This window comes from Pyxicephalus adspersus, chromosome 6 (assembly GCF_032062135.1).
Source record: "Pyxicephalus adspersus chromosome 6, UCB_Pads_2.0, whole genome shotgun sequence".
NCBI classification, from domain to species: Eukaryota; Metazoa; Chordata; class Amphibia; order Anura; family Pyxicephalidae; genus Pyxicephalus; species Pyxicephalus adspersus.
Genome location: NC_092863.1, coordinates 64,261,779 through 64,277,257, shown reverse-complemented (window position 1 = coordinate 64,277,257; position 15,479 = coordinate 64,261,779). Strand labels below are relative to the sequence as shown.

The 15,479-nt window shown below is 37.4% G+C and overlaps 1 protein-coding gene across 5 annotated transcripts in view; it reads right to left on the bottom strand.

Moving 5' to 3' along the window:
* Positions 1–15,479, bottom strand: part of SEMA6A (semaphorin 6A) — a 144,484-nt gene that overhangs the window by 69,060 nt on the left and 59,945 nt on the right. For all 5 annotated transcript variants that reach the window (XM_072416056.1, XM_072416057.1, XM_072416053.1 and 2 more), the window contains exons 4-7: positions 11,060–11,120; positions 8,313–8,375; positions 7,096–7,197; positions 2,806–2,896 (exon numbers count right to left, since the gene is read on the bottom strand). In XM_072416056.1, coding sequence (XP_072272157.1) covers positions 2,806–2,896; positions 7,096–7,197; positions 8,313–8,375; positions 11,060–11,120 — 317 coding nt within the window. The remainder of the gene's footprint in view (positions 1–2,805; positions 2,897–7,095; positions 7,198–8,312; positions 8,376–11,059; positions 11,121–15,479) is intronic.

Sequence of the window (15,479 nt, the reverse complement as noted above, 5' to 3'; positions counted from 1 at the left end):
ATCAAACTTCAAACTATTTTATTATTTAGCTGAGGATCATAACTCCGTTTTCCACATATAATGATGTTTTGGTCAAAATCATCTATAGGTTTTTGTATTCTTTGCATGGTTAATTTTTTTTATTGTATCTTTTTAATAAAATGTTGGCATAACAAATACACCTTATTCTTATACACAGAGACAAAAAAAGGCATGTAAGTAGTTCAGTGTTAAGTGCAAAATTTTGTTAGCCAAGTATCATTCATGCTTTCAGTTACTTTCCTATACGCAAACATGAGTCTACATGGTCAATTTGGAAGATGCTGAAGGCTAGCACAAGTCATGGGAAATTATCTTTCTTTCCACTCTCATTATCCCCTCTGGGTTACATTCTCCCTGGTATTTTCTTAATTTTTTTCAAGTTGAGGTAAAGTAATGAAAAACAGCTCAGAACTTGGCTCCATCAAACACTGAAATACCTTCCTCTCGAGTCAGTGAGCGGAGTCTAACATGCAATTGATCGATACCTTTTGGGCACATTTCATTGGTGGTCGCATATCTTACAATGCATAAGCTAATAGGAATAGGCATAAAATGGCAACTAAAGCACCATAAAAAATGAAAAGTTTCTACAAGGCCACTTGGGGTTAGTAGTAAAATATCTACGGCATATAATATATAATCCAATAGGCTGCCCTGGGCTCTAGAGCACTGATGAGTTCCTTCTATTTCTCCAACAATAAAACTTGGTTCATGTACATCCATCAAGTATATGTCCAATAAATTTCCTATTCACTGCGTGTGTGTTTTTTGGAACTAGTCTGCCAAAGAGCAAAGATTTTGTATCAAACAGACCAAGAATTAGTTCCAATAAAAACAAACTAAAAACCGAAGCACAGCACAATAAAACAAAGTTGTTGCAACTAATCGGATCACATTTTTGTTGTTGCAATAGATTAACCATCAGATTCACCAATCCAGACCTGTCCCAGATGTGCTATACTTACAGAACCACTACAACAATATTTTAAAGCTAACCATGAGTTTACGGATTAAAAAGCAGCCGTCTATTTTGTTTGTGCACTAGTTTAACCCAAGCTAGATCAATCTGATCTTGATCCTGTACACATACTAGATCATACTTTTTTATAGAGAATACTTTTAAAACTGATTCTACATTTCTTCTAGGAATGAATTGTTCACCTAATTTCCTCCACTGGTTACACCAACCTACCAATGCTTTATCATTGACTGTAAACTTACTGTAAGTTGTCCTATTGTTGAATTACTGCTACTTAATAAAGTTATTTAAATGTATAAAAACTCATGTGGACAAATAAAGTTACATGCGATACATTTTTGGCAAACACTTTGAAATTGTTTCATAGTGTTGGAGTTTGGGCCACACATTGTGAGTCCATTTATGAATGTTGGAATATCAGGTGCCTATCACTGCAACACACCTACTGTGTACAGGTCATTCCTTTTTCCTCTTGATACATTGCAAAAAAAAAAAATGTTTGAGCTAGAGTTGGGCTTTAAATGAATAATAACTGATCTATGTTATATAGTTCCCTGTAGTAGTAAATGTAAATAAAGGATGTGGACATAATTGCCACATCAACCCTTTAACTAAAGTCATATCATGTCTATTTTGTTTCCACAAAGTCATTGTTGATGCGCAGCGGACATATAATATACGTATGGGAATGAGTGTAGAAGTGGAATCCCTACCTACTGCCAGTGCATACATCACTGAGATGTGTGCAGTAATGCATCGGATTGTTCTGGTTTTTATGTGGTTGTCATAGACATCTCATTAAATATTTATACAGACAGCATTTAGCTGAGTGGGTGACAAATTGTACTCTTTTGGTTAGTGTTGACAGCGTCATATGACGAATTTAGATTAAATTTGATATATTTCTTTCCCACCCACCCCCCATCTTCCCTACCTCCAATAACATAAACTAAGAAAATGAAAACCTTGGGATGCAAATGTGAAATGTATTCACTGACCTTTCCAATCTTTTAAAGCAATATTTCCAATTACATCTGACATTTCACTTTAACAATGAAAGTTTTATACTTTTTTTAAAAGAGCACGTCAAAGTACGATTTAAATTTTCCCTAAATGGCAGGCAGTTCCTTACCCGAATGCAGAACAGGACACAATTTCAATACAGTGCACACAACATTAAATTTAGAATTTAGCACTCATTAAAATAAGGCTGTTGATTATTTTACCTCTTTTCCCCCTCTTTTAATACACTACTTGGTAGAAACAACATATGCTGCAAAGCAATAATGAGTTACGGGAGGTAATATGTAAGTAAACAGTCGCTAATGATTATATCAACATTCTACACAGTCTCTTTATACTTGCTTCATGCTGGGATATACTCTGCTGAGACAAAGACAACTTCTGAGCTGGCAGGTCTTAAAGAAGAATTTCTATGCCCCTTTTGGAGGTATACAAACACTGATCAACCGCTGGAGACCAGATAATGCATACTGCTGTACATGCTTAAATAACAGTTCATAATAAAGTACATAACTCACATGCACTTTTCTATATACAACAACTATATTACAGCATTGTACTTTTTTTTAACCGTTCCAAAAATGTGGTGACCCATAGCGGCCACCGTAATATAATTAATTAACATAAAACAAAAAAAAAATTACTGGCTTCCATAGGTCATTGCACTTTGAGCACTGCTCTTTTTGATCCTTCACAGAACATGCTTGCATGAAAAAATGTGTCTCCAAATTCATACTTGTAAAATGTCTGGAATATGAAAACTAATCAAATAATAGCCATACCTGCAAACAGGGCGACGTTCGCATGCTTGGCATCGTATGGACATCTTGCCATGCCGCTAATTTCTTCATCCATAAACTCAAGTGTGTCCATCTGTCAAACAAAAAAGATTGTATAACTTGTACTGCAAGCAACAATTGAGATCAGTAATAGGAGCTACGGGAAAGAAAAGGCAAACAGAGCAAAGAAGCTAATCACATTCCAGCTGTCATTTCTCCACAGCAGACTAAAAGATAAATTCCAACATCTAACTGGATAAAATATGCAACACCAACTCTGAATGTCTGCCCATACTGAAGGCATGTGGTGCACTGCTATGCAGCCAACTGTGTGCATGAACTCTAGTAAGCCCCTGACTGCAAGAGTTTTCTCATCCCTGGCACCCCTATGGAACATAGGTTTGGATAAGCAGTTAGGGGTTACCCACATGAATTGACACACAATAGTATATTCCATGCTTTATATGTCAGCAGACACTTGGGGTCCATGCACATCAATTTACTATTCCACTATTGCTATTGCATCATATCACAACAATGCACGTTAACACACATTAGGTGTGTCAGGGTGTTATATTTCCATTAATTCTGAAATGAACCCCCAAAGCATTGGGAAAATTCCACTTATGCATGTGCATTATAGCACATTACAACGCACAGTAATACACTGTGGTTCACTGCACTTGGAAAAAAATTGCATGCCCAAACAAGTGTTTTGTGTTGTGTTGTGTTGGCAGCTTATTTGAATGGGTTGATTTGGGGTGCACGTTAACAGTATAGCATAAGCGTTATTGTAATGTATCAAGATGGATAGTTGTTAGGGGCCAGTCAATAACAGGCCAGTCCTTCCATTACTCCTTATTTATCCTTCCTAGCAATAATATTAAAATAGAGCTATGTTAACATTGGCGTATGGGTTGCAGAAATCAATCTTTATTTGGTCTATTGTAGCCTAGAAGCTTGGTACATTTCCATATACAGTATGAAGTGATGTGGCTACATCAGCTACGTAGGTAAAAAATAAAAGCATTTAAATGGTAAACCACCCATTAACCTCCCTTCCCGCATATTTTACTCCTGTCACTAAGAAACCATTCCCCTAAACTTTCTGCTATTTTATCCGATCATGGGATTTCTCCTGAGCTATCTGCCTATGCGGTCTGTGGTGACTGGCACTTGCTCAACATACAACTATGTAATAAAGTCTCCTTTGTTCGCAAGAACAACCTTGGAGCAATTCCAGGTAGTGGCTAAACACTGGCTGATGTATGTCGCTGAGCTGCAGCAGAAGTCACATGGGGGTCATCCATGGCCAACAGCATGAATTATTGTGCTTTATAATTATTGCCCACATGATTCTATTTTTAAAGCATGACTATAATGTGTATAACACACTCAGACACACATATATTGCTTCTACTATACGGGTTAAGTATTCTTTCTGAAAGATTTGCAAAAGATGTTGCTAGGCTTTATTTTACTGGGTACTTTTCATGTTGTACTGGCCCAGCTTTATGTTGGGCATATACGGCGTCATATTTATTACTGATCCAATAGATCTGAATATCATTTTAAATGTTCAAGGAAAAGAAACATTTGAATTGACTAAGCAAACAATATTTTTACTATGCATACATCAAAAAGTAAAGCATAAACACATTCGTCTCTATTGATGGTCAAGAATTGTGAATTTGAAGAGTAGCCAGTACCAGAAACTAAAGCAAATCATACATCATTGTTGGCTATTTTGAAAATTTGACTGCAATCCATCTTGCAGCTACTTTCTCTAGAATGGTATACCTGACATCAATCAAAAACTGCTTAAGGTTCATGAGAAATAACCTTGCCTGCTGTACCAGGCAGCAATTAACTTTTTACTCATATGCTATGAAGCTTTCATCACTTAGCTGAGGACCTGTCATCATTTGTTTCCTGTCATGAATCTTCACTGTCCAGCCTTTCAGAAAGCAATTACTTTTGTGGGCAGCACAATTAAGCTGGAGTTGGAAGTGTCAGATGAAAGGAAATAGGCTGGTCATATTCCACCTATGATGCCCATCTGCCTTTTCATTTTGCTGCCCAGGAAATAGGCTTGATCATCTGTTCAATGTGTCAAAGGTTGATGGAATACCATCTGCAAAGCTAGCAGAACAGACAGGAAGAACACAGGTGTCCATGTTAACTGGTGTGAGTTCCCCCTACACATCTCACTCATGGTTCCAATGACATGGGCAGCAGGTGATGAGGTCTACAGATGCTGAATGGTATTGTAAGAAAACATCTGTGGGAATAGAGGAGATGGATCTGTATTCTGTAAATCATAACCCCCTCTTCAACAAATAGAGCAAAAAAGCAACTTATTAGAATTTGTTGTTAGAAGCAATAATTGTAACAAATGAATGGTGACAAGGGGCGTAAGGGTAGTCAGTGCTTGGCACAGCTATTGGAAAACCAGCTGCGTATTCTTCACAGCTAAAAGCACAGAACGGTGGAGGAGTGCAGGAAAATCAGACTTTAGTATACAACCACTGCCTACCAGAACAGATAAACAAAAGGATTAAAAAGAAGGACGCATCCTTTACTAACACCGGCACCCACATGATACTAAAAGCAGGTGCCCGTCTTTATCTAAAGAATTCAAGTACATAATACCAGTGTCAATGTGTGGAGATTTAACATCTTACAACTGAAAATAGCAAAATGCACACTGAATGGTAAGCATCTAACAGACACCCACCTTTTTCATTAGAAAACAGCGAGAAAGCATTCATTAAAAATAATACATTTTATTTACCCATGTCGGTATGGTAAAAATACCAGACAATAAAATGCCCACATTTCCAGTATTGAATGCAAATACTGTAGCGTGCATTCAGAGACAAGAAAGATCTATGGGAAGTAAACAATCAGCTGCCCCCACAGCTATACTGATTATCAGTGGAATAGACAGGCCCTTGGGACTGTGAGCTAGTTTATTTTCCAAGGCCTGCAGTAGTCAGAAAGATAAGAAGAAAGATAGCAAATTCCAGCATAGTAAGCCCAGGTGTGCAGCAGGCTCTGTTATCTGCAAGGCCTTATGATGGAACACTTGGCTAATATATCTGTCTAGTTTGGTTATAGGAACAACATATCAAAATACTGGTTGTATTGGGCCTGCAGTATGTAAAACGCAAAGAGATTGTTCCCAGATCATGCAGTGCATTTCATTAAATTGTTATTGTGGAATTATCCCTAAAACAGAAGGCATCCCAACATAATTCCATCAATATTGAATGCACAAATGGTCTTCATTTAAGGATGGCAGGTGGAGATATGCAGAATATGCCTTTATGCCCTGTAGCCATCTGTAGTTCCAAAACCATTGGTTTACAACACAGAAAAAGCCTGAATTTAGAGCTATTGATCCAACTTGCATACAGCTAATCCAAGCTCGTTAGCCATTCTTAATAAACCTAATATTTTTAGAGAGTAGGCCTCGTGGAGCAACACTGTGAAATCATATTTAACAAAGGATTTGTGGGTAAAAATTTTATAAAAATGAATTGCAATGTAACCAAAAGATTTTCATTTTGATTTATTAAAATAAGAATGTTCAAGTCATCAAATTGTTTAAAGACAGGTAATCCTACCTTTGCACACTAATGGCACAATTACTTGCAGGTATCCCAGATTTAAACAGTGGCACTCATAGCAATTAGGAGTAACCATTCACTACCGGTCTGCTTTCAGCAGTGTCTCCTGTGATTACTGTAATCTTCTTACATTCGTTATTGAAAAAGCATACATTGCCTTCCAAAATTACATTTATTTCAGTTTTCACTTTCCCAAGGACTAGTACTGGTTAAGCATAATATAAATTCCTATTGATTGCTTTGGACTACTGTACTTTTTGCACTGCTAATGAAAAACCTTGTTATGGACTCACATTATTGACATAACTTCAGTTAAAGGTTTGTGATGTCTTTGTTAAAATGCATGTGTTTTTTTCTGGCTGATAAATTTACTACTAACTTTGGAAAAATAAAAAAATCAGTGTATTACCATGGGCCAGCAATAACAGTAATCACAATTGGCAGTATGGACTCAAGGATTGTGAATGAAAGAAAACCCGATCAATCCCTGCCACTGTTAATATAGCATTATCTACTTGAATGTGAAGATTCTTGAAAATTTCATAGCTACCTTTCTATTCATCCTACCTATAAACATTGTCAGATATATTCTATATTTTAAAAATCTATTTTTTACTCTTGCTTGGGTCTACAAAATGTATACAAATGTGAAAATACTCACCCTATAATTTCTACAAGAAGGATTGAAGGCATTTGTTCCACAGACAAACAGTGTTTCTTCATCCCTTTTTAGTAGAACCTTAATAAAATTATGACATTCATCCTGTAGAAAGGACAAAAAACAATGTTAGGGCATGTGAGGGAAATTTTCAAGATACCCCTAGAATATCTAGTTTTTTTTTGCCTCATCTAACCCAGCATGATTCCATGCAACATTCCCATTTACCCAACCTGGAGTATGTGTCCCAGACTGCAAGAAGAGCTTCCTGGTCTAAAAGAATGATTGGTCTTGCTATCCCTAGATTATAAAGGTAGTCAGACTTGCATGCATGGTCTCATCCTTGGCTACTGTGACTCGGGCTACTATGAGCAGGCTAAACATTCCTGTTCTTGTCAAAAAAGATAACAGTTACCACTGTTGGCACCACTTATCCCAAAAGCAACAATAGTGAAGTTGGTTTGTTAATGCAACTAGAGGGCTTTACAATCCCCCTAAAGATAAAAAATTGATGACTGTTACAGCACAAATGGCTGGTTTGCACAACAGTCATCTTATGTCAATGGGCTACCTAACCTACTACAGCCGTTTTCAACAAGCCAAGAAGTCCAATTCCAATAGCCCATTCTAGGCTAAAGTAGTTTTTGGATTGTTTCTATTATTCTGTCTGAAAAGGGCAGATATTAAATGCCAGGTACAATACACCAGACTGTCTCTTTGGAATAGAGTAGTCAGTAAAGAGAAGACACAATTCTGTTTTTAAAAAAAGAGAAAACTTTTTTTTTTTTAAGAGATAATGCAATATTACACACATAGTATTTGGGTGTAAGTACTTATTTTTATGCTGGGTGGGGTTTCAAACTGCCTGATTTTCATGCTTGGTGGAGTAACGTTTTTAGGAAAATATCAGCAAGGGTGGCCTCCATATTTTCTTTTAAAAGATTACGTTTACACTTTGGTTTATGCAGAAAAGCACACTGCACTCTGCCTTCCATTAATGCTAATACTATTTCTAAGGTCTTGTGCAGGATTCATTTTAACATGATATTTATCAGTAAACAATCCACTGTTCTGCAATTTAAAGTCACCAAGTTAATTGAAAAAATAATTACTGCTGGAGCAGTGTGCGCTGTGATCCGTAACACATCACAGGCTCCCAGCACAGATAGGCGTCTAAAGGGTAACCTTTGGTGTCAGACAAAGAAATGGAAACTGCCTACCTTATGCTTTCCCTTCATTCTGCAGGTGTCTACATCCGGCTGCTTGGATTTCCATGTCAGTTTCTGAAAAGATCAGGTGAGAAGAAAATCAATTAGTGCTCCAGAGACTGCCATGTCTGATTGGTAATGTCAGAGTTAAAGTCAAGAAACAAGCTACAGAATAGAGGTTTACGTGATGCAAGTGTCTCCCTTGTGAGTAATTGTCATCTATTTAAAGTATCATACAGTATCTTGTATTTTTTGACATGTTCAATGTGTTCTCTTGGACAGGTGTGTGGTCATTTGGGCAATACCTAGTTGCAAGGTCGTGTCAGTTGTTGATTGCCTATGGAAAGCTCGCTTTGCTGCCTCTTTACCCTGTAGACCGGCATAAAACATATTACGGTTCTACATTTGTGTGCCACTAATAACACACTATTGTACATGCAAGATGTAGAAATGTCAGGCTGAAAGGAAAATGCTATCGCTGTGAATAGAGGCACAGACATGACACACTTAGTTGTTGTCTGTATCAAGGGATGGCTTTATTAACGCTCTCCTCGTAGTTCTGTGCACCACAGGCATAGCAATATGCTAATGAGGCATGCAGCTCTAACAGGCCATATAGAAATCCCTGGGTAGAGTTTTACGCCATCAGCATAATATCACTAGTACAAAGTTGAGGAAAGAGATGCTCAGCATTCCAAAGGAGGATTTTTGTCTCTTTGATTTGAGCTCTATTATCTATATAATAGCTAGGAGTAGGGAGCAATGCATATTCAAGAAGTTGTATATGATTTATAACCAGTACACACACATTGCCAGTAGATATTCTTTGTTATTTAGCACGGAGGTGTCAAGATGTGTTCGTGTCGGGATATATCTATTTTTCATCCACCATTAGTTTTATCATAAAATATTTTTATGAAGTACCTGAGCATTAAATGTTTTCTCTATACAATGAGCAATGCTTGAATGTGTAGCAACAACCCAAATGCACATTTTGTTTTGTTTTTAATACACCTACACAATGCTGGGCTGTACTTACCAAAACTGTGCTGAGATATGAGAACAATGGGAAACGGGGTGAATGTTTTAAAACTATCTTTAAGACACACTAGATGACTGGCATCTAAGAAAAAAAGTCTACCACATGTGCAGTGTTACCCCGACGTCATTCATCGGTCTATCCTAGTGATTCAATGAAAGGCTTAGCGGGACAACTGCTGTATTCTCCAACGGAAGGCAGCACAGTGGAGTGCCGCTCTCTCATCCTTCTCCCTCCCCACTCCATAGAATGGAACAGTGCTGTGTGTACAGTGCTCATTCCTTCCACAGTTACTGGAAAGCAAACAAAAGATTGTTCCCAGCGAGAAATCTGGTACCTGTACAGGGCTTAACTTCTGGTACCTGTACAGGGCTTAACTTCTGGTACCTGTACAGGGCTTAACTTCTGGTACCTGTACAAGGCTTAACTTCTGGTACCTGTACAGGGCTTAACTTTGATATATTTACTCTGCATTTATCTTCTGAGAATTTCAGAATTTCCTGACAACCAACTTATTGTCAGACAAAAGTGATTACCTAATTACACCTATTAACTATAAAACACAATAATGAAAATTAAAAAAAAAAAAAAACAAGGCTGTTTTTTTTGTTGGAAAAACAACACAAGTAAGGTTTCCGTTTTCCATTCAAGCATAGCCTGGACAGCTGTGCTACAGATAATTGTTCTAGGAACATCTCCTGCAGAGCCATGTGAATTTAAGATCCAGGTACTGAAACCATTGCAGGCTTCCAGCTGTCCCACATACAAAGGGGGGGGGGGGGGGGGAGGGGTGCTACCCAGAGAAGCCGTGGGCTACCTACATTTTTGTACTGATCAGTAAAATATGGATAGGCCCATTGACGTACTGAGTGAAGATCCAGCTATTATGCTGTCTTCACCTGTCAACATAAATCTTTGCTGTAAATGCTGAAGGAATTAGGCAGCTGCACTAACAATCCAAATGGTCTCCTGACCTTAGGAAGACTCTAGACATATTCCAACCCTCATACACACGTTTCTTCCAAAATCTACTTTCTAAATTTTATTATAATACCATTTATCATAGTGGAAATACTGTAATTAAAGAAAAATAGAAATCAGCTTCTTTGTTTTGAATTGACCAAGTCAGTTCAAAATTCGTGAAACTTTTCAGAATTCTTCATACTGTATGACATGTCGCGCCTTAGGTAATGCATCAACTTGATAGTCAAGGAGTGAATAAAAAGCATTAAACTAAGGCAATCACTTATTAACAGCAAGACAAAACATTGCTAGAACGTTGGTTTGTGTTTTAAGTAAATGTTAACACATAATGCAAATGCATAACTCAGCTGGATGAAAGCCATTTGATGGATAATCCTGCGTGTATTCAGAGACATTTCCATCAAGGAAAAAAACACAGCAGGGGCTAAAGTCATTTCACAAATGCATGTAATAAATGTAATTTCTCCATCTTTAAATATGTTTGGTCAATCAGATGTAGTACATCAGACCCATAGGAAACAAAAGTCAGGGATGGCACAGAAACAGAGCAGAAGTCTGTCCAAAAATTTGCTAATGTAACCACGGGCAAAAAATGGAAGAGATGGATTATAAAACTTGGAATTGGAGTTTTAAACAAAGGAACATATACAGCACAGCAAGCAATAACCTGAATTTATACTGGGAATGCAAAAGACACTCCCAATATTACAGAGCCCACCCCCCTAAAAGTACTTACTTTGCTGAAATAGATTTCATCTGAGTGTGGTGTATCCAGGTCTATCGTATAAATGTGATCCCTGGAAAAAAATAAAGCAAATAGATTTACAACACACAGCTTAACATTGGCATGGATTTATCTGGAGGATCAATGAAAATCAAGAAAACATGGAAGGTTTAAAGAACACATCAGGGCAACCCTTTGTGTTTATTAAAACAAAGGTAAATGATTAAAATTGTATACTTGTATGGTTTTGAGTTTAAAAAAAAAAAAAAAAGTTTTCCCGATGCATGTGCAAAACAACAAAAGTACACAAATATCACTATATTATCTTTTATTTCTAAAGCACCAACATATAACACAGTGTTGTACAATAGACAAAGGCTAAAAATGGTAAACTGCATGCATAACAAATACAAGCTAAGATATATGAAAGAGGAAGACCCTTCCAAAATGAGTTTACAATCACAGAGGTGGGAGTGTAGTATACAATAGGTAGGTAGGAATGAACTGTGTATAATTAGTGATAACAGGAATAGGATAAAAATATGTTGTGCCTTAAAGGGCAAAAATATCAAAAACAGAAATCTTCATTCCAGGCTTATTACAATAACATTGCTGTACAATTAACAGCCAACATTTTGGGGCTGTTGACAAATTGTCTAAATATATTATTGACAAAGTATTCCTTGAGACCGATAATACTAAACCACCTTGGCCCAGATTACAATTGCTGCACATTAGAGTTACTCCACAAAGTTCTTGTAGTGTTCTGGTATGAAACTCCGCTGCAGTTGATGGCAGTTTGATGACTTCACCAAGTCCCCAACAGAAACCACCAGCACAAGCTTGTACAACAAGCCCGTTCCTCTAGGCACAGATTTCTCAGGACAAACAGATTCCGCCTACATGTCTGGCCTCCCTCCAATATCTTTATAGGCCAACTGTAAAGTCTAGATGTTTCTCAAGCCTACACTTCTAACAGTCACAATCATTTCACAGTCTGTTGGGTCAAACTTTTTTGCTACTCTGTGTAATCTATTCACATAAAAAGCAAATGAAGGAGTTGAGTTACTAGTGCATATCTCAGTTTATGTAATTCCACATATTAAAATGTGAACAGTGGGCCCCACTTTTGCTGCAGAAGCATCATTTCCATATTTTATGGTCCCTATGTGTATGTTCATTGTGTGGTTTTGTTTGTAGCTGGTTACTGAACTGCACAAAACTATGACTTTGTTAACTAAACCAGTGAATGTTAGCTGCATAAGTGCTTCAAGGCCTTCTTGATTTGGTCACACACTGATACTTAGTTAAATGTACACAATTGAAATACTAGGGAATATTTTCTTTCAACAGCAATTTTACTGTGACCTGGCCTTATGTACCCATATACATTTGTTTGCTATTCTGCCTTGGGGAAATTTGGAGGAAAACAATCTGAGGTTAGCCTATATTTACATAAAAAGAGCTATTCAGTAAAAAGCTATTATAGCATCAGCAAAATCGGTCAGCCCTAATTACTTTAAATTCCACTGACCTAAACTCAGAATGGCCATCCTGGATACCACATTACCTGGGGTGCAGCTAAAGGATGTATATAATATTTGCTGGTTCTGTATAAAACTAACGTGTAGTAAGAGTCAAATGCGACTAAAGTGGTCAATTTGGGTTGCCTAGAGCCAATTGTCAACTGCTTTAATATAATTTGTAAAGACAACTCTACACAGAAACATGCATCTGCCGTAACAGTTTTACCTAAAATATCGTCTATGTCAACATAGTAGAAATATTCACGTATTGTTTGATTGGAAGTCATTCAGCCAGATCTCAAGGAAGATCTAGCAACCTTTGAATTTACCTTACGGTTCCATGGATCCTGGTTGGGAATGGCTGTTCTTTATTGTGATTAGTTCATATTTCTATTCATGTATGTATGTATTATGGCTCATTATTACATCATAGCTTGTAGTTTAGATTTGCTAGCCTTAATCCTAACCTTGTGGCATTTTAATCCTAGATAAATGAGTGAGCAAGTCTGTGGTTTCCCTGTACAGTCTCTAAAAAGAATGAATGTGTAAAACAGCAATAAAGGGGTTAACACATTTTGGGGCACAACTAGTAAAGTGTTTGCATATTAAACCACATGCCAAAACAACTAGAAATGAGTTGAGGATTTCCAACAACTACTTAACGCTTGTGGCTAAATTCTTTTGTAATTGGGTTCTGTTGTCTGCCAAATGCTGCAATATGGAGTGTTCTGGGTTTCCTAAAGAAAAGAACTTCTGTTTGCCTCCTAGGAGCTGGACACTGCAGTTTATCACGCAGTTCACTTTAATAGCTAGACCACAGTCTGGGTCATTAAAAGAATAACATTAGCTTTCAACTTAATTTGCTGTGCCCATTTTGTTGTGCTGCAAAGCATCACCGCAACCTAACACATCAAACTCAATAATTGAACCCAATCTTTCCATACTAAATGCTATAAAGTGAACATTAGCGGACAACCCCTGGACTGTGTCTGACAAAAGCTAATTTGATGTTAAGTTGCTGTTTTGATATTTGTTTTGTTACAATGCATTTGCATGAACAAGTTTACAAGCTTCTCATAAAGAAGCAATATAGAGCCTTTTCACTTGCATAGCACATAATTGCCAAGGAATCCTCGTTATTATGGTCACACTAAGGGAAAATCTGAAAACCTTTCTGCTTGGCTTGTTTTCTCCCATATTGCTAAGTACATTGGATAACATAGGCAGCCCTGTCTCAATGGAACTTAATAACGGGATAATTGTACTTCCCACCTCTGTTTGTTAACACAGTGAGAAACTTCCTTTTCTAAAGCATCCCTACAGTTCTTCGAACTACAGCGTTTCCCATATTAGACAAAAGACTTTGTACTGCTCAAACAGTAAGCTCCACTAACTGTATAATACAAACCAGCCTGACATTCTGCTAAGTTAGCACAAGCAGAAAGAGAAAAAGTTCTTCATAGACGTGGCAAGGATTCTGTTACCATGGCATAGTCTTGTGGGGTAAGACTATTTGTTCAATGCTACTGGCTTTGCATGACCTATGGTCATTCATAATAATGTCTGTTTACAGGAAATGTGCTACAGTAGCTGTTGAATGAACAGCTCTGCGGATTCTTGAGGGGTGCGGATCTCTTGACGTGTGTTGATCTGCACAGTGGGAAGCCATTCATGGCTTCAAGCAAGGTGGGTGTTCAATGGAAATGGACAGAATTTCAGTACAAAGTTTAACACATCATCGTGACACGCAGATATGTATTGTCTATAATATTTATTTAGAAAACAGGAACAAGTATCCGATTTGAAACGGGCAAATGAATGCACCTTCATACTAGACCTATTTAAAGAGAACATTTAGAGGTTTTGTACTTGCTACCAAATGTTTTGTTTTAACCAGGCCAAAGAATTGGGGAAGAAATGTGTTCCATTAGTTTTCTTTTCTGCTGTGCTAAAAGAAGCCCCATTGGAATTCCAATGAGTTTTCAGAGCAGTAGCTCATCAGACAAAGCTAGGTTTCATTAGATAAAAGAAATTGCACCACAACAGGGTCTGTACTACGGGATCTTAGATAACCCTTGGTTTTGGGAATCCTTTGTTATTAATAAGCATGTAAATTTTTTTTAGCCTTTTTATTTAGACTCACTGGGGAGTTTCTGTGTGTTACATTAGTAGCAATACTAGCTCTGACTCACACATCAATGCTAGTTCTGATGCTTTAGTCCATCAACACAACTAATGAAGCAGTGCACTAATTATTGAAGGGGGTTGGCATTCCACACATTACTCCACATCCACAGAGGCTGCAGTCACAGCTTGTGTAAGTTGCTAGGGCAGCAGACTCTTGATTGAAATATATAACTATGAAAAGTATTTGAGTTCCATTGAAAAATAAACTCTCTCTGCTGGTCTTTTGCAGGCAGTATTTGGTAGACAAATATGAATGAGCCGGATTGATATATATGACAATGTGGTTTCCCAGCAGAATCAGAACGTGTTTCACCAATTACAAACATTTGGATATAAATGAATCTTTCCCCATGGGATCTTTTAGCATTCAGTAAGACATTTCACAAACTATGTCAGACATATACATGATTTTGAGGATAGTCCATTTATTATAAATTTGGAAAGTAAATATTTAAAACCTGTTTTAGGGAACAACTACCATCTGAAGTATGTTTTACCAATTCTGTGTAGACAGATTAGTTAATTAGGAGAACCCCTGTACAACCAGACTGCTGGTCTCCAATGCAGCAGTATTACAACTAGGCAAAGAGTTTGGGTCCAGCACACCTTGACCTGCTGATTGGACCGTGAAGCAGGAGCAGTACGTTTATGAGATTAACATTCTGCTAATTATTTTTCCTTGTCGGCTCATGTGCACAAAGCAGAACCAGACTGGTGAG